The sequence below is a fragment of the Amblyomma americanum genome, chromosome 9, assembly GCF_052857255.1.
Source record: "Amblyomma americanum isolate KBUSLIRL-KWMA chromosome 9, ASM5285725v1, whole genome shotgun sequence".
Lineage (NCBI taxonomy): Eukaryota > Metazoa > Arthropoda > Arachnida > Ixodida > Ixodidae > Amblyomma > Amblyomma americanum.
Window position 1 is genome coordinate 3153906 of NC_135505.1, and position 19796 is coordinate 3173701.

General features: G+C 45.7%; 3 protein-coding genes across 3 annotated transcripts in view; all 3 read right to left on the bottom strand.

The window, feature by feature from the left end:
* Window positions 1–19796, bottom strand: part of LOC144104577 (serine protease 56-like) — a 394798-nt gene that overhangs the window by 158443 nt on the left and 216559 nt on the right. The window lies entirely within an intron of this gene.
* On the bottom strand, window positions 13–2114 carry LOC144104434 (uncharacterized). The gene is made up of 3 exons (XM_077637424.1): window positions 2069–2114; window positions 1848–1996; window positions 13–344 (listed from the first exon to the last, which is right to left on the bottom strand). Exons 1-3 carry the CDS (start codon window positions 2077–2079, stop codon window positions 151–153), a joined length of 354 nt encoding a protein of 117 aa, XP_077493550.1. The 5' UTR covers window positions 2080–2114; the 3' UTR covers window positions 13–150.
* LOC144105036 (uncharacterized) lies at window positions 5399–7785 on the bottom strand. The gene is made up of 5 exons (XM_077638252.1): window positions 7430–7785; window positions 7199–7346; window positions 6467–6791; window positions 5608–5928; window positions 5399–5507 (listed from the first exon to the last, which is right to left on the bottom strand). The coding sequence occupies exons 1-5, from the start codon at window positions 7733–7735 to the stop codon at window positions 5399–5401; spliced, it is 1209 nt and encodes a 402-aa protein (XP_077494378.1). The 5' UTR covers window positions 7736–7785.

Genomic DNA, 19796 nt, shown 5'->3' on the forward strand with positions numbered 1-19796 from the left:
CACGATGTCTGATCAAAAAACAACTAGCCCAGCAACACGTCCTGCATAAATTCATGCGTATTAACATGCGACCAGACTACAACTTGTTTTGAAAGTAATGGGCCTATCCTTCAACACTGATTTCGTAATTTTAGGGAATACGCACCTGTACTAGACAGTGGTGCTCCCCATGCTACTGGCAAACCTAGACCTTCTTGCTGCCACGAGTTCATTCTTAGAGGGCCTCGGGAAAGAGTGACTCATGGGGGGTGGGGCAGTCGAAAGGTTTTCCGCAAAAGCTGCCTTGAAAGACGGCCACTGTTCACAGCAATGGACTGTCTCCTTCAGAAGCAGGCCAACATAATCTGGAAAACAACAAGCGTGCATATAATAACATCAGCATTATTAATGCCAACATTCCTGACACTAACCAGTTATACAAAAAGAGCGTGCTGAAGCGTACTAAAGAGGGTATAGGAGATACTGCTTTGTTTATGCTCATACACACCCATATTTTAGGTTTTCTTTGAAACGCCTACAATAGAACTTGGTGGCTGAAATTGAATACAACCTTTGTCCGTAATGTTCCGAGAATGAGTCCATTAAAAAAATGCGTTTAACATTGAAAGCATTTGTGCAACACCCCTTCAGAATAGTCTCCCTTGAAGTCTATACACAGCTCCCAACGCTTCTTGAGGTCTTGGAAACAGTTGGAAACTGCCTCTTTTGGCAGGGCTGTCAGCTCCTTTGTCGTGGCGTCTTGAATGGCCTCCACGCTCCTAATTCAGTTACCTTTTAGGGCTCTCTTCACAGGAGGCAACAGGTAAAAATCGCATGGAGAGAGGCCAGGCGAGTATGGCAGATGGGGAAGTACAGTAATGCTGTGCTTAGCAAGAAATTTTATCACGCTGAGAGCAGTGTGCAGCCTTCCGTCATCGCGATACGATTTCCCTGATCCGAGCCACGTTTTTTTCAGTCCGTGAGGTTGAAGGGCGTCCCTGCCTTGTGTTGTCTTCCACCGATGTTCTCCCCGAAATGAACCTCTTGTGCCACTCGAAAACTTGCGCCCGTGAAAATGTCTAGTTGCTGTAAACGTCACGAAGGAGCTCATATGTCTGTGTGGCTGTCGTGCCAAGCTTCACTCAGAATTTAATGTTTGCACGCTGTTCGAGGTGGACGTCCATCTCCACATTTCGTCACAGTAGAATGCACAGACGACCAGTGACAACGTATTTTCCTACATGTAAATTGCTCAGGTTAGCTTGGAAAGATGGCACATACACACCAACATTTCCTTTCAGGAATCATTTCTAGAGAAGAAAATAAATCAGTCTCAAAACGTTACGGACAAAGGTTGTACTTTGATTGGTTGGATGAATATGCCACCAAAATGCTGGCCAAGCCTATATTCTAAATACAAAGTTGAAAGTTAGATGCTGGTACACGTGTGAAAGATTGTAGTAAAATTTTAGTGTATATACATAAAGCGAGGCCTGTAATGTACTCTATATAGTAGCGTGGCCAATGGCCATTTTCAAGTTTGCTGTCATTGGGGGTTGTCTGGTCCCAGGCTGCATCAACCCACGATATTGTGTTGCACTGACACCACCAGGTGGCTTAGAGCAGTCATGCCCATATATGATGGATATCCTTAGGCACGCTGTGCTTGATAATACGGCTTCACAATGGTTTGGAGCATATAGATTCAAATATTAAAGAAAAGAATTTGTTGCCGATATTAGAAGTTACACTTTAGTTACTTCTGTTTTTGTTTTCTTAGCCCACATTTTGTTTTGTATCCCTTTGAGGTCTTGGACCTTAAAGAGTTTACAAAAAATTGTTTTTGTAATGCTAAGTAAACTGCTTACCATATGTAGGCTCCGCTTTCACGGGACAAGCAACGGCTGTACCCTTCCTTGCTTTTGGGTGCTTTATTTTCCATCTGGACAGTCCTTCAGCTGTGGTGGCCTGTCCTTTGCTGGCATTCTCATTGAAATGGAGTATTGCCAGTTGTGTTCTGAAAAACCAGACAAATAATTCGAGCGGGTCATCAGCTGTAAATTTTCGCATAATATCATTCACTACTTACCTTGCACGCATGCCCTCAGGTGAGAAGCATAAAGACTTTGGTGCAAAGCCTATCAGTACACTGTGGAAAGCCTCCAAGCTGAAGGTGTGTGTACAGGGAGCCAGTTGCCTGATGTCTTTCAGGATACGAGGTGAGCTCACAACCTCTACAAACTTGTTGTGTGCAGTTGTCCCTGCATTGACAAATCAATTTCTCAGGAAAGCCTTCTCCGAAAAAAGCCTTCTCCATCTTTTTAGGCGGGCATAACTTCCAATGACAACAACAAATAATTCTTTGGGAAAGGTTCAAAATTAGCTGGATGCCCGCAACTTCGCTGTTTCACGAAGCATGTCGCATGCCATACTTCATCACAAGAACATGATTCTAATGTGGAAAGCAAATGAACATTTAGGAAACAAATTCAGTTCCTTGCAGAGAGCATATCTTGCTTTCAAATAGTTACATTACTCACCAGGAACTAGCCATTCCCTTTCTCCAAGTTCATCGTGTGCACAATGCGTGTAAAGGCCTGGATGTCCCGTGTGTATATTTGCAGCGTGCCGCTCCATGCTTTTCCACATGTCTGTCAGTAGCTCTGCACTGCCATCGCTGAGGGCTGCACACCAATATAGGTGATTACTGGCTGGCTGAATCCATCTTTTTAGCACACTGCATCCAGCTCGTTTTGCATGGGCAGCCAGCTTCTTCTTGATGCCTGGAATGGAGGTGTAATAATTAATGAAGATTAATCCTTCAGTCATTACATGTTAACCTGGCTCTTGAGCTTCCACCCCGAAACACCCACCTTCCCTCCTCTAGCCTGCAGAACTCAAGGAATCCGGTTTCACACCACAGTGCCCATCCGCAACCTGTGCATGCATGGCTGGCCTTTCCCTCATAGTCATTGACATAAACCACAGCCAAAAAGGACAGCAAAGAGATAAAACTTCCCCCATCTTCTTGCCTCTTCAAATTCAGGAACCTCTCCCACTGCTTCACTATATTCACTACAATTTTGCTGTCCGCCCCGCTTTTCTTGTAGTAAAGTCTGCTTGGAACAATGAAATTTAGTCTAAAATTTCGCCGCATTCTACAAAACATGATGCAGGAAACAGTCTTATCTGCGAAGCGTAGGTTCATTCGGTTCTACCTTTTGAGATATGCCAACAATCATAGTAGTGTCGGATGGTGGGCTCCTGCGTCCGCATATACTTGGTGACTTGGCCGTGCCGGTCAGTTGTCACTGACGCCACCTTCAGCCCCCGCTCCTTCACCATGTTGAGGCTCTTCACAAAGGCGAACTTCTCCATGGAGGTGCTTGATTGTACATCTGCACACTTTTGTCGGGAAAAAAAGCTAAGTTACATCACAGAGCCATTTTATTAAAAAGCTGTGACCTACCTCCCCGACTTGCACTTGCTCGAAGTGAAGAATTTTGTTTAGCTGGGCAACGTGCAAAGAGTAAGTTAAAAATTTTGCACTAAATCCTGGCGAATCGCAGCGTCCATCGCCAGCCAAGTCCACAGTGCAGCCTTCCAACTGGCGAAACAACTCCTCCTGTTGTTGTTGCCAGATCTGGTATGACAAAGGTGCAGTTTTTAAACATCACATCAAATGCAGAACACTATTACGCTGCTTCTTCTGTTCTTGACAGGTACCATGAAATGATTTTGAGAACCTCTTTTCAGAACTCTTCCTTATTTAAGATATGAGGGTGAAGAACCATTGCAATTCGCAACCAAAAGCAATTAATGTGTTATACATAGTTGAATAAAATGGGACATATAGAAATCTCTGGGCAGTACTGTACGCATGCGTGAAGAACTTTAATTGCTTCACTTGTTTTGCAGCAGATGTTGCTAACAGCGTTGCTCTTTTATTCTGATTATTGTGCTCGTCTGGTGCTACCTATGTTCTAGATGTGCACTGTCGACTTCAGGACTTGTCACTGTAATGACGGTTTGGGCCGCACCATTCATTGGAGAGTCGAGGAGAAAAGGCGTCTGGAATTTTCTACCCTTGTTTTCTTCAAAAGTGAGTGCAGTGGATCGAAAATGAATAGCTGTTGCTGAGTCTTTTGGAAATTGAAGCTGCTTTGGGGTCATTCTGTCAGAAAATCATTTCATGGACCCTTTATGTAAATTCACGATCAAAATATTATGGGAGACGTGTTCTCGAAAAAAAAATTTATTCCAGCTCTGTCTTGTGAGGAAGCTGCGTGGTATTGCTGCCAGGGTATAGAGCATATTTGCCCCCACATACCGTGACACATTTCAGGCGACTGGATTACGCAACAGAGCCACAATTTTTTTTCCCATGTACTCGTGTCCAATAAACTTTTGATTGCGATAGTATGTGGACCCTCCAGAACACATGCCTCACAGACCAGATATTACATCAGCACATACAGATAGAACCTTGTGTCTTAAAACGAGAGGGGTTTTTGATGTTGACAGGCACATGGGCAGACCCAGGGTCTTCACCCGAGAGGGGGATCAGCTCATGAGCGGTTGTTCGATACTATAAGCAAGGTAGAGTGATCAAGTTTCTCAGTGCTTTGACTCCAAATGATGACTTACTGGATGACTTACTGCTTGAACTGAAGTAACTAATTGTGAAATATTGGTTCAGCAATTCATTTTACAATGCACAACCTTTCTCCTACCTTGTCGATTGCAGGAAGCAGGTAGCCTCGTTGGTAATTGTAGAATGTTCGTGGCGTGAACACCTGCACGTTCACATAATGCGATACAGCGCGAATAAAGACGGGGACGAAGCGAGACAAGACACCACAGCGCTGTGGTGTCTTGTCTCGCTTCGTCCCCGTCTTTATTCGCGCTGTATCGCATTATGGAAAATTACCAACTAGCCCGATCTGCCACTCTTGCAAGTTATATTTCTAGTTCCTCGGGCCCTTTCATGTGTTTCTCTGCTGAACCTTCCTGCCTCATTGCCCTCTTCGCTACTGCTGTCTGTCGCGCCCGCTCTCTCGGCTTTTGCATCCGTGTCAAGCTGCTTCCTGGCGCGATTAAGACCCTCCTGGGAGGTTTCCAGCCCTCGCTCCATCATGGCATAAGAATCATGAAGATCCTACGGTCAGAGTGGCAGCGCCAAGCACGCTTCTTCCGAGAAGCGCTGTACCTGCAGCTTCATCGCCTCGACAGATCCCCAAGGGCCAGGATGAAGTGGCGTGAGCTTTCCGCGCTTGCTAACAGAACTGCTGAAGCCTTATGGCAACATGAGCTTTGCTACCTTCGTGCCATCTCACCGAAACAGCGCTCAAGTCAAAGCAATCGAGTGCACACCCTTGGAGATGTGGTGCTCCCGGACAAAGTGGCTCGTGTTCTCAGCCTAGGTCCGAAATTCGCCGTGGAGCCCAAGAAGTCGCCACCGGATCTTCTGGGCTTGGTCAGGCAAGTGGCTCATCGTGCTCAGGACTCTGATTTCGCCAGCTGCCTGTCTGAAGGAGAAAAAAAAAAAAACAGCGCTGTGGTGTCTTGTCTCGCTTCGTCCCCGTCTTTATTCGCGCTGTATCGCATTATGGAAAATTACCAACTAGCCCGATCTGCCACTCTTGCACGTTCACATAGTTGAACATCCGGAGCACTGAGGTAGGACTGGTGCCAGCGAACAACATAGCTGCTGACATCAGCACGTTGCCCGCCGCCTTGCCATTGATCATCGGTTGGCTTGACCATGTCAGGAAGTGGTGGTTTGCACACAGTGTCTGTATTTGAAGCCAAGTCCCAGACACATGACTTGCACTTTTGCAAGCGGCAAAGCACTTGCGGCACACTTGGAATAGTTCTTTCAGGCAACTTTCAAATATTATAAATTTTTTATCATCCTGTGGAAGGACTTCTTCAGTGCTGGAGTCAAGTCTGAAACAAAGTAAAGTGAGTTGCAATGGTTAAATAGTCATGTGATGCTGCCGAGATAACTGAAAGCTAGAATTTAACAGCATTAAAGAGCAGTAAATGTAATGGTTGCCCACACCGACACTGCGCCTTCTGTGTTGTAGTGCGCATTTTTCCATTCTGTGCATTTTTTTTGCTTGTAATTAATGTTATGACAGGTTTGCAAAGCTTGCAAATTTTTTTGTCTCATTGATGCTGCATGAGCAGCTGCTTGTGCCATGGAATATTGCAAAAGCATTTCAATGGATCAAGAGCTGCTTTATGAATATTCATAGGGTGCGAAGTTGGCCAGCTGGAGAGAGGACATGTGCACCACCACAACGAAATTATGCGAGCGCAGACAGTACGATACTCATACCTGCCCCTGCCCGAGAAAAGGGAGGACAACCTTTTGTGCTCTTCTACCTACTAAATGACTGATTTGATTTTTAGTCACGCCATCATAATGGAACGGCATTCAGTGCACATGCTAAAGGGGTACGTATTAAGTCATAATTATTACCCCAAGAAGGTCTCGTTAAGTGATGGGAAAAACTCCGAGCTCTGCAGAGTGTTATGCTCCTCTTCACAGTCTGAGGCTTCGGATTCTATGGGGCTGGATGACTGTCGTGGAGCGAATGAGATGGGAGACGGTGCTCGACCATCAATTGGTAGTGAGGGGACTGTTTGGCAGGGAGGAGGTGGTAGAGAAGAAACAGGTTGCGTTGTGGAGGCTGGAGCTGTGCTTGTATTTGTGCAAGCTTCACAGTGTGCGCTGGTGGTCTGCCCGGCATCTGTCTGCACGTGGATATCCTTTCTCACGGAAATGTGGAGGTTCACCTGTGTATCTGAAAGTTAATGAAGAAAATGAAACTCATGCAATGCCAAGAGCTGTTTGTTTATACAATGTTAATATCACACAGTTATGGAATCCTCATTATCAACTAATAGGCATGCGACTGGCAAACTTGGTATCAGTTATGCTATCACTACCTGCATGTGAAATACGTGGTGGCTTCCTTCGGAGGCCCCAAAAAATTTTATACATTATTCCAGCACTTCCCCAGATTGGAACTGACAACACGAATGCCTCCTCCAAAATTTGTCAAGCATTCAGTGGTACCAGTGAACAATGAATGCATCAAACAGTGCTCCTTCCCTCTTCCTAAACCGCGAAAAAATTATTGCGACCCAATTTATTCTTGTGGAATGTGGGTAGAACACGAACGCGCCACTGCTGCAAGGAAAATCTTACATCGTGTTCGCACATCACGGCCGTCAGTCTGGCAGGCAACAGTGAAGGTGTTTCTTGGGGTCTGTGTGCAGCTGTCAACCATTTGAGGCGAAGTTTGCGCCTCTTCGGCTGTCAAAATTGCTTCCACATCCTGCGGTTCGGGTAGTTCCTAAAAAAGGAAAAGTTGTTAGCAACCGAAAGAAAGGACAACAAACTGTAATAAAGTTCATCATTTTCGTCTCGCGAACTTACCTCGGACCTTCTCCGCTTTTTTGGCGGTGCGCCGGGCGAGAGGTTTTGCGTCGGTACGGCGTCTCGCTTGATGCGAGCATTCTTCAAATCCATACCGAGGCTTCGAAGGACATCCAGGTTCGTTTCGTAGTCGCCCGGTAGAAAGTGCTCGGAGCACACGTACCCGGTCTGACTGCCCATATCGCGGTTAATGGCTCGAAGCCACAGGGCTCTTCGCTGCGGGTCTCCGGGCAACTTGTGAAATCTCACATTGCTTCCATTCTGGTAAGTCGTGCGGCACTGTCTCACAAGGCACACAGTTGGCATGGCGTGCACTGAAACGCGGATAACACGCTGAAAACCACAGCCTGGATGGAACTGCCACGACACAAAGAGCAGCGAGCTGCTGTAGCGTGCAGCCGGAGGCCTGGGTTGGATTGAGTTGTTTGGTCACAAACCGGCTATTGGGATCGTGAAAACGCCGCGAGTCGTGTCGGACTGAACTCGACCCTTCCACTCCACCCGAAGGGTGCGTTGACAAGCAACCGCCTCCGCAAAATACACAATCATTCACGCTTTGGTTTCCGAAAACATTTGTTTTGCAGGTGAGAACAGAAGCGGGAGCCGGTTGACAACTCGTGTAGTCGCACCTCGCAGGGCGCGCCACGAGAGTTGACTCACTCGTATTGAGCGCATGTAAATGGAGAGTCATCGAGTTTGGCCGGCCTTTCTCAACTCGATGCCCTGACAGAACCACCCGCTATTGAGTTCATGTAAACGAAAGACCCCACGGAGGACGGAGAAGCGTAACCGAAACTGATCCAAGGTCAATGACTGATCTAGAATCACGAGCTGTTCTTTGCCGAGTAAAGTTCCGTGTGCAAATAATTTATTTATTTATTTATTTATTTATTTATTTATTTATTTATACAAATACCTCACAGGTTCCACACTTGGAACATTGTGTGAGGGGAGGGGTTACAATATTTAGCAGACAAAAGATGGTACAAAGTGGAAAGAACAAAAAATAAACAATATTAAATACATTGGACTGCAAACACTGATTACACCGTACATGAAAAAAAAACCGTAATATACTGACACAGAGGAAAAACAGCAAACAAATAGTGGCACTGCATGGATTTGACAACACATACGAGAACAATTTATGTACAATATCATGGATGCATGAAGGTGGTCAATTCGTTTTTGAAGATTAATGGGTCACGTATGGTAGCAATGCAATCCGGAAGGCCATTCCAACACTTGATAGCACGTGGCAAAGCAGAAGAATTAAACGCGAGTGTTCGGCCGAATAGACGTTGGAAGCTAAGATTATTATGTAGGCGACGTGAAGTGCGCATTGGACGTGTAAGGGGCAGTGTGGACGCGTGACGACTGTATATTAGTTTCTGTAGTAAGCAAAGAAGTGCGATATCCCTACGTGTCTGTAAACTTATTAGCGATAAAGATAACTTGATGCTTGTTACGCTGGAATGACGGTTGTAGTCGTGAGAAATAAAACGCGCTGCACGGTTCTGAATTGCTTCGAGTGAATGAATTAAATAAGCCTGATGTGGTGACCAGATGGCTGATGCATATTCGAGTTGGGGACGGACAAATGTTAAGTATGCTAGCTTGCGGGTAGAAACAGGTGCGCTATGAAGATTTCTTATCAGGTAGCCAAGCGTGCGCGATGCTTTAGCAGTTATGCATTGAATATGTTCCGCCCAAGAAAGATTTGAAGTCAGATAAACGCCAAGGTATTTATAGGAAGACGTGCGGGATAGTGTGACACTGTTAAGGGAATAAGTGAATAGCGAGTTTGAATGCTTCCGGCTAACTGTCATGATTTTACATTTGTCAGTATTAAGTGTCATTTGCCATGATGTGCACCAGTTAGTTACACATTCAAGGTCCTGCTGAAGAATTGCATGGTCAGTGGTTGAGCGGATTTGGCGATAAATTATGCAGTCATCGGCGAACAGTCGGACCGATGATGTAAGATGCGATGGCAGGTCATTTATGAAAATTGAAAATAATAAGGGACCGAGAACACTTCCCTGAGGGACGCCAGAAGTGACGTCACTAAGGGGTGATGAAAAGTTGTTTGTTACCGTGAACTGCTTACGAAAAGATATGAAGTTCCGGATCCAGGAGACAGTTAGCGAGTCTAAATTGAGCGACGATATTTTAGCTATAAGGCGACAATGGGCAACACGGTCAAACGCTCTGGAAAAGTCAATGAATATGCAGTCAGTCTGGTAGTTTTCATCCATGTTCTTGAATAAATCACTGGTAAGTTCAATTAGTTGTGTATCACAGGAAAACCCTTTTCTGAATCCGTGCTGGCGTGGGAAAAAGAAATCATTGTTCTCAAGATGGCGCGCGACGTTAGATGCAACGATGTGTTCAAGTAACTTACATGGAATACTCGTTAGTGATATGGGGCGGTAGTTACTAACTGTGTTTTTGTCGCCAGATTTGTAAACAGGGATTATTTTGCCAATCTTCCAGTCATAAGGAATTTCGCCGGTTGCTAAAGATTGCCTGAAAATATGACACAGAATGATACTAGAGGGATGTATGGTGTGTTTGAGAATTTTTGTATTTATTCCGTCTACCCCTGAGGAAGTTGATACCTTAAGACTGTTAATTAGAGACGCTACTCCTTCTGCTGTTATATCTATTGTAGTCATGAATGGGTAATTGAGTTCTTGGGGTTGAGGTAGGTTGGAATAGTCTTCGGTAGTGAATACTGATGTGAAGTAGTCATTAAACGTGACTGGACAGTTCTCTTGGGGTATTGGACATTTGTTTTCATCAAGCAATGAAATGGTGTCCGACGTGCGTGACGGGGAAATTGTTTTCCAAAATTTTGCGGGGTTATTTTTTATGAGCGATTGAAGGTCCTGTGATAAGAATTTATGTTTGGCCTTCCGGATGGCATGGCAGTATGATGCTTCACACAGTCTGTGCTCAGCATGCGCAGAATCAGTGCGCATTCGTTTCGCGGCTCTGAAAAGACGTTTTTTCTTGTTTTTCAATGCTCGTAAGGAATTGTTATACCAAGGTTTAGATATGTTGACCCGTAATGTTATTCTCGGTATGTGTTTACGCACCAGTTTCGCTATTTTTTCTTTGAACAAAGTCCAGTTTTCGTTAACAGACCGGGATGAAAAATCACGCACAAGAATTTCGGAGAAATGCTCGAGACAACGATTAATAGCGTCAAAGTCAGCCTTCCTGTAATTTAGAATCTGTTTTGTTTGGGTGCGGCGTGAGTAATAAGGGGCATTAATCGATAACTGAAGAAGCTGATGATCACTGAACCCGTCATTATAAGATATATCACTAACCCTCTCGGGAGCAGATGATAAAATAAGGTCTAAAATATTAGCATCGCGTGTTGGAGCATTGACTAGTTGAACAAAAGAAAAGTCGAGTGTTAGCTGCATGAACTCATTAGAGGCAGATGAATGTGAACATAGGTTCAGCCAATCAATGTCTGGGTAATTAAAATCCCCGAACAAGAAAATGTCAGATTTAGGAAATCTGGTTCGAATAGCCGTGATATTGTCATGTAGGTCAGCGACAAACGTGGCAGGGGAGTCCGGGGGCCTGTAGCAGATGCCTAAGACAGTGTTACCGAGGCGGGATGCTATTGCTACCCATATGATTTCCAGTTCACATGGAATACCCACAAGGAAAGACAAAATGTTATTATTAACTGCAATTAATACTCCGCCGCCCCTTTTGCTTATTCTATCTTTTCGGTAAATTTGAAATCCGTTGCTATCAGGCAGAAGTTCCTCGTCAGCGATATCTGGACGCAACCACGTTTCCGTTAGAAGTAGTATATTACAGTTGCTATTATCAAGATATGAGCAGAGTTCGGTGCGTTTAGGAAGAAGGCTGCGTATGTTAGTGAATGTCAAATGGAGAGGTGGGCTTGGAATGCTATCTATAGGCGACTGGATCGGGTTTTTGGTAACACGTGCATTGCTTCGGCATCTTAGCTATCGTGAGACTTCTATTACTTGGTCAGTGTCAGAGTCGTACATGTATACTGAATCACCCATGCGCAGCTTGTCTACGCTGAGCTTGTAGGCCGTTTTTTTAGATTTGGCAAATTCCAAGAGCTTTTTCCTGGCGAGCCGCGTTTGTAGTGAAAAGTCCTCACGCACTGCATAATCGGTGTCTTTAAACTTCTTTCCGTTTTCGAGAATAAGTTGTTTATCCTTAAAATATGTAAGTTTTACTATGATTGGCCTGCATTTCTCAGTCTGAAACTGCCCTAGACGATGCGATCTTTCAATTTGTGCAGATTGAAGATTAACCCCTAGTTTCTCGGAACAGAGATTTATAACTTTATTTTCTGCTGTCGACCATGTTTCAGACATCTCGTCCGGAATGCCAAAAAACAGCAGATTGGATCGCCTAAGTCTGTTTTCCGCGTCTTCACATCTCGATTCGATTTTTCGAAGCTGTGCGCCAATAGTACCTGACATATTCGGTCCGGACTCGGATGCTGCCGAAACCTGCTCAATCTTACGTTCCGCCATATCAACTTCGACTGTGCGAATCCTTTCAGATAGTTGCTTCAGCTCGACGTCAACACAGGCACGCCAGTGCTTAAGCGCAGTCAATTCGCTCCGAATGTCGTTTTGACCTAATTCTATTCTTTGTACCGTAGCGAGCACAGTTGACAGTACATCCTCGTTTCCGGGGTTGGGACCAGGGTTTGTCTCCACGTCGCCGCAGAGCATCAAGAGCAGGTTACTAACGCCGTGAGCGGCTTTGCCGTCAAGCAATCCTAACACATCACACAACAGCTCAGGGCACGACACCGCAAAGAAACAACGATTGCTGGATCTAACGCAACGGCAAGCGTTTAGGTAACTGACCTGGAAGAAGAGGCGAGGTGAGTGCACCATTCTGAATGCGGTGTCGTGCCCCGCAGGGGCGGCTGCTGGAGGCTGCTTATATTCCCGGTGGTCATCGCTGATAGTGGTGGAATGCGCTCGTTGTTGCTAGATTAGCCGCTGGTGATCTGTCGTAACTGGTTGCTGCGTCCAATCCTCGGGCCATTGCGTCGAAGTCAAGGCACAGGCTCGCAGGGAGGCCGTGTCAGGCGTCGCAGCAAGTATTCCGAGTACAAGGCCAGCCTGGAAGAAGAGGCGAGGTGAGTGCACCATTCTGAATGCGGTGTCGTGCCCCGCAGGGGCGGCTGCTGGAGGCTGCTTATATTCCCGGTGGTCATCGCTGATAGTGGTGGAATGCGCTCGTTGTTGCCAGATTAGCCGCTGGTGATCTGTCGTAACTGGTTGCTGCGTCCAATCCTCGGGCCATTGCGTCGAAGTCAAGGCACAGGCTCGCAGGGAGGCCGTGTCAGGCGTCGCAGCAAGTATTCCGAGTACAAGGCCAGCCTGGAAGAAGAGGCGAGGTGAGTGCACCATTCTGAATGCGGTGTCGTGCCACTTTTTTTCGCTTTCTAACTTTCATACTAATCTATTATTTTGGGGTAAACGAAACTGAAAGGTATATCAGTTTCTAAGCGTCTTAATGTGACGTAGTTGGGTAGTACTTCTGTCAGCCGCCGGGGTCGCATGGTCGTTTCACGAGCGCAAAAAGGCAACGATTTCCAACGGGCTTTATTAAATGCAGACTCAATATTGCGCTGAAATATTTCGGAATCGGCATGTACAATATTTATTGAATCAATGTAAATTACAACCGGGCGGCTTCATTTTCTTTTCACAACCCCTTTAAGAAGGCATTCGACACTGTGGATCTGGATATTTTATGCAAGAAACTAGAACGATATGGGTTCAGAGGTGTATCACTCGATTTCTTTAGAAGCTATTTAACTGGTCGACGGCAGTGTGTTATTATTGACGAACACGCGTCAAGTTCGCGTTCTATTTCCGTAGGTGTTCCGCAGGGCTCAGTACTGGGGCCTATACTTTTTACACTTTACATAAACAACTTACCCGATTGCCTAATAAATACCCGTGCCATTATGTACGCCGACGACACCTCATTGTTGGTGACCGCTAATTCCGTTGAAACAGCCAAGCATACTTTAAACTCGGAACTTCAGAGAGTCAATAAATGGTTTTTAACAAATAGACTCACTTTGAACATAGGCAAGACTAAATATATTATATTTGCATCCCCTTATAAAAAATACCAGAATACCTGCTCCGCAATAACGATAGGAGATAAAGAAATTGAAGAATTTAAGACTATTCAGTACTTGGGTGTAACCTTAGACGCTGCATTAAACTGGAAACCGCATATCGAAAAATTGCGTAGCAAACTATCTTATGCATGTTTCGTTCTGGCCAAAGCTCGGCGACATTTCGAAATACACACACTAAAAACAATATACCTTAGCTTCTTTCAGTCCCAATTAACTTACTGTATAGAATCAGGGGGTTCACTTACATCACTTACATTGAACCTGTTTTACGCCTGCAGAAGCGGGCACTGAGAATAATGACTTGCACAACACCATATACGCCTTCTCGCCCTTTGTTTTTTAGACTCCAAATAATGCCGGCATTGCAGCTTCGAGATTTTCGCGTTGCACTACTCGTACTAAGAGTCCTCTCCGGCACCTCCCCCTTTCCTTTGAACACATTCCATAGAGCCCCAACTAACAGCCGTTCAGCAGCACAGGGAAGATTTCTGGTTCCTACATCTCGCAATGACTATGGCCAGCGCCGCTTCGAGTATCAAGGGGTAAAAACTTGGAATAAAATCCCCTGTGCAGTCTTTGCAACGTCCAATCCTTATATTTCATTAAAGACCTTTTTTCTGTCACAAATAATTACCTGATTTCCAATGCAAATCGCTTAGTGATTGTCTCTTATTATTCTCTGTAGTGTCTATGTTGGGTTTGCCATTCATATGTCATTGAATAATCACTTCTAAGGCAACTGCGTTTATTTTGTATAAAAAATGCTGTTCCTGTCTTCATGTTTTTCTGTCATGAGCCCTCTTGTATTTCTGTAATTTGAACCATCTTGCTTGTACGCTTTGCATTTTTCCACCATTCTTATGTGTATTATTTTGGCATGCAGTAGAAATCATTTGTCCTCACTAATCTCTTTGCTTTTAATGCATGGATCCATAACTAGCCTTTGGCTGAAGAAATGATAATAAAAAGAATTGAAATTGAAATTGAAGCTGCCGGCCGGCGTCGCTGAGTGCTGCACGGAAGATCAATTCCGTGCATTCTTGTGACGTGGCGCGCAGTTTCCTTGCGCGTCTTTCATTTCATTAGGGTCATTGTATTCATGGAGCGCACTGGTTGTCCTACTTCAGTGCATTATCTATTATTAGTAGTTTCATTGCATTTTTGTTATCCTGTGGTACTTTCGGCCAAACGAGCAGATGTTATTGTGTCCCCCCCACCCCCGGCAATATTGCGTTCGAGTGCTGCAGGTTGCTGTAATAAATAAATAAATAAATAAATAAATAAATAAATAAATAAATAAATAAATAAATAAATAGCCAAAATCTATGACGCGCCCTAAGCTGGTAAAAGATTGACGCAAGTGAGGCAACAAATAACAGGCCAAAAAGTGATAACATGAGAAATGAAAGGGTGTGGAAACAGTTAAAGCTGTCTTGGAATGCATTGTAATCATATTGACGCAGACATTAATGTGATTTCTTTTTCCAGGAGGTTATTGATGGCACTCTATTTGATGGCACGCTTAATTGTTGCCTAACTTATATGAACCTTCTACCTGCCTTTAGCGCTTCATGGAATTTTGGCTGCTAATTGTTTCCTACCTTATGCCATCCTTTTGCCTGCTTTTACAGGCTCATTAAATTTTTGACTGTGTTTGCTGGCCCGCATTCCTTTTATCTCTTTTTACTGCCTCAGGCTGAGGGACTTGCTGGTTGTAGCACCTGGGCCTTGGATCGTCACTGGTGACGTTAATGCGCATCACAGTAGGTGGGGAGGCATCCGGATGAAATCGAAGACAAGAAGTCTTGTCTGTTCCGCCTCTGATCACGACCTACAATGCCTGGACGACGGTTCTCCAACGTACATTCGTGGGCAGTCTTACAGCGGGTGCCTGGACTTGGCGTTTTTGTCTCGGTGCCTTGCGAGAAGCTTCCGGTGATTTGCCGATGTAGAAACGCATGGAAGTGAACACATCCCCGCATATATTACCCCTCCTGTGGTCTCGCTGGATGCAGATCTGCCAAACGTTTGCAACGCATAGACCGGTCTATGCTTAAAACCCTTATGAAAGATGCCTGCAGAGGAAGAGATTACAACAGGTATTGAAGAGCACATCAAGGAGGCTATGAAAAACACGAGATGCTTCTTCACTTCAATACCAAGGTTCACAGACGTCGATGTGGAGCTGCAGCGCCTCCGACCACTTCAACGAAGAGCAGAGAGAAGACACAGGCACACAAAGCCGCTGGTCGACTTAAGGGATTCAAGGCGCACGCATAAGAAAATCTGGTGCAGAATTGAAATCTTGCAGGCTAACAGTTGGAGGAAATTCTGCGAATCGCTGAATCCTCGAAAGCCTCTCTCACGTATTTGGGGTTTGGTGCGTGGCCTACGAACTTCTCCTCAACAGCTCCAGCTATTCAAGTCTCTCGCACTTCGCTGAGGACGTAGCGAGAGGAGATCGGTGAAGACTTTTGCGCAAGAACAGCAGCCCCAGGACCACATATCTCCGAATTGTTACGAAGAGCCTAGATCTAGGGTTTCGCGAATGGACCTTATTTTCTGAAAGGAAAAGCTAGACACCACCATGGCTGGTTGAAGACGGTCTTCATCGCCGGGGCACGATTGAAAACCTTCGTGAGGAGACTCGACATGCTCTTTTAGACCACTTCAACTCATCATGGTTAGCGGGTACAGTTCTGGACGCGTGGAAATGAAGTCGCCTGGTTCCATCCTTTAGACCCGGAAAATCGCCGCTTAACTTAGCATCGTATTATTCAATTGCATTGGCTAGTTGCTTGGGCTAACTCATGGAAAGGATGGTATTTACGCGAATTAAGTGGTATCTGGAGCACTATCAAATATACCCAGACGTAATGTCTGCGTTTCGGCGCGGACATTCGTTTATAGATAGCGTGATTGACCTGGTGTCATCAGTTCAACATCTGAAACGCTTGACCATGGCGTTGTTTCTGGATATTAAAACGGCGTTTGATAACGTCACTCATCAAGCTATTTCGTACTCTCTGGAATGTGCAGCATAACTTGGTGGTCGCATGTTGTGCTGGCTACGCAGTTATTCATCCAACAGATTGCTATCGATGCACACTGAGGACGGAACAACATCTTCAGACTTAACTTCCCGTGAGGTCCCACAGGGTGGAGTACTTAGCCCAACGCTTTCAGCCTTGCGCTTGTAGGCCTTACCGACGTACTACCACAGTCGGCGCAACTCTCAGTCTATGCGAACGGTTTATGGTTTATGGTTTATGGGGATTTAACGTCCCAAGGCGACTCAGGCTATGAGAGACGCCGTAGTGAAGGGCTCCGGAAATTTCTACCACCTGGGGTTCTTTAACGTGTACTGACATCACCTATGCGAACGATACTTGTATCTGGGCATCAGGAGTTCCAGCAAGGCTTCAAAAGACGGCAAGCATTCTTACGGACTACCACCGCCTGCAAGGCATGTTTCCTTGTTGCCTTTGCACGCAAGAGAGTGTCCTATTATACCGTAGGCATAAATGGCTCAACAATACCCCACGAAAAAAGCCATCGTTTGCTTGGAGTAATCATCAATCGTAATCTAACTTGGAACCCGTATATCTCGTACATGAAAAGGCGACCGACATCGATCCTTCACGCTCTTTACTTTCTAGGAGGGAAGTCGCGGGGGGCATCAGTGCGGCCGCATCTTTCATGGGATTCGTGCGGTGCAGTATCCCTGCACTAGCAAACTTGACAAACACGAACATCACACCTGGCACGACATCGCACCTGGGATGATGCAGCCGCGCTGTTTGATGTTGCAGGCCACTCTGACCTGGAAGGTTTGTTCATGGCTCCTTCACACAAGCCTTTACCCGCCACCGAAACTGCTACTGATTTCGCCGAATTCCAGTCGAAACGCGCCACTTCTTGAAGAATCCTACCCTTTCGTCTGGCAACCCGGATCTACAACACATGTGTTCGAGGCGGCAACAGAGAGGGCCCTCCTAAGAAGGCTGAACTATAAGGGGGTCCTGGACATAGAGGATAGATTGGCAAACGTCCCAGACGAAATACGTCGAACCTACCAGGTTAGTCCTATACCCAGGAATATGGATCCAGATCAACACGCAGCCAGAAGACAGACAAGGGCTGAATATGTAGAGGCGAAGATAGCCACACAAGATCAGGTAGTCTACACTGACGCCACTCTGTACCCGTGGACTCGTAGCCAAAGCATAAAGAAAACCGTATCGGTTGTCACAACAAAGGAGGGTGGCCTCATCAGCGGCGCATCCACGAGAGATGGGACGATAACTGAGGCAGAGGAGATTGCCGTAACTCTAGTGGCAGACGTGGGTTATCGCAAAAACAAATCTCTCACAATCATAACAGATTCCCAAGAAGCGTGCAGACGCTACATGATGGGAAGAATCAACAAGAAAGCACTAAGGATTCTCTTGAAAACGCAGCGAACCAACGAAAAGATCCAACATAGGATCTACTAGGTACCAGGACACGCAGGAGTCGAAGGCAATCTGAAGGCGGACAAGCTAGCTCACGAGCTTACTATCCGAGCTGGTGCGTCAAACGCCTCGGACTGGATAACGGTAGAGCTCACGTACGCAGCTATCCTCAACCTCATCAAAGGCTGAAGACGCAAATATCCCCAGCCACATCCGCTGCTAACACAATATGAGGCGACATGTTGGAGAAGACTGCAAACAGGAGCCTTCCACAACTTTCATATTCTACATAAGATGTATATGGAGGAGTATAGGGATACATGTCCGTCGTGCGGGGAAACCCCCACGCTGTATCATATCACATAGGAATGCATACAGAATGTAGCTTTCCGAGATAACAAAGAGCCAAATGCGGAGCAGTGGGAGAACCGGCTAACCAGCAGCCAGCTCAAGGTTCAAAGAGACCTAGTGAGCCACGCATGCCGGATGGCCAGGGGACGTGGTTCCTTGGACTAGGGACGCCAACCAAGCTCAGCTTGGAAGGCATCGGCAATCTTCGGGCAAGAAGCAAGACTCCTTTATTAGAGCAATAAAGTTTATTCACTTACTCACACTCGAGGCGGTTGGCGCGCAGTATAAGAACCAACCAGCAGGGGCACACTTCGGGCACGACATCGCACCTGGGACGATGCACTCACGCTGCTTGATGTTGCAGGTTAGTCACTTGAACAACGCGACTTGTGTTAAGGGCAACAATTGCTGTCTTTTGGCGGTGTCGTGCTCACCTGCTCTTGAAGACATGTTAGAGCGAATGTTCGCGTTTTTTTAGGCTTTTTTCCCGGCTTGTGCAAAATTTTGCTAATGCTCTCCGGTGAAATTGAATCCAAACCTGGACCCATGTCTAGAGGCGAAGCTGACGCATTTGCCGAGGCCCTTCAAAACGACCCGTAAACTTGTAGACGGTTGTGCTTTCCTACTGGAGAAGGTGAAACGTGCGAAAGCAAAACAGGCGGGAAATGAAATCGAAATTCGGCTACTTAGTGCTAAGGTGCTTAGAAACAGCCATCGCCTCACGCAGTAAAATAGAGGAAGAAAAATATGCCGATATAGTGTGCGTCTCGAATAAGCTGACAGCCACTACATCAAGACGTGACTATGCGGCAAATAGGATGCGGACTTCAAACCTTCTTTTCTTCGTATTAGAAGGTGAATCAGATGAACACTGGAGAAAATAATATTCTGCGCGGAAAAGTTGGAAATTACCGCTACCAGCCATCATTTTGAGCGGGTTCACTGACTGGGGAAATATAACGCTGAGAAGCGGAGGCCATGATTGCAAAGTTCACCTATTTCAAGGACAAAGCACTTATCCTGTCATCAGGAACTTAACTTGAGACAACATATTTCGCAGTCCGTGAGGATTTTACGCTTACATCGCGCAAGGCAAGGGCAAAGATGATTGAGTTCGAAAAGCAGCATAAATTGAAGTATAAGTTATCTGTTGATAAACTGCGCATGGACTCAAAAACGTACATCTACAATGTCACTACTGATGCTGCCATGCAGTTAGATCAATAGCTCATACGAGACAATAGTACGCACATCCACAAAAAAACTGAACCTGTCATATCTTCCCCTTTATCAGTATCATTTACTTATATCCGAAGTACCTTATCAGAGAGCGCTCATGCCTAATCTTATCTCGAAGACAGTGACTCCGATATTATAG

Coding starts and splice junctions, on each gene's coding strand:
- LOC144104434 (XM_077637424.1), bottom strand. Junction 345..1,847: donor GAAAGCGGAGCCTACATATG/GTAAGCAGTTTA, acceptor GTTGTTTTCCAG/ATTATGTTGGCCTGCTTCTG.
- LOC144105036 (XM_077638252.1), bottom strand. CDS start 7,735: ATGCCAACTGTGTGCCTTGTGAGACAGTGCCGCACGACTTACCAGAAT. Junction 6,792..7,198: donor CCGTGATGTGCGAACACGAT/GTAAGATTTTCC, acceptor ATTAACTTTCAG/ATACACAGGTGAACCTCCAC. Junction 5,508..5,607: donor GTGCAAGAGTGGCAGATCGG/GCTAGTTGGTAA, acceptor TTTCTCCTTCAG/ACAGGCAGCTGGCGAAATCA.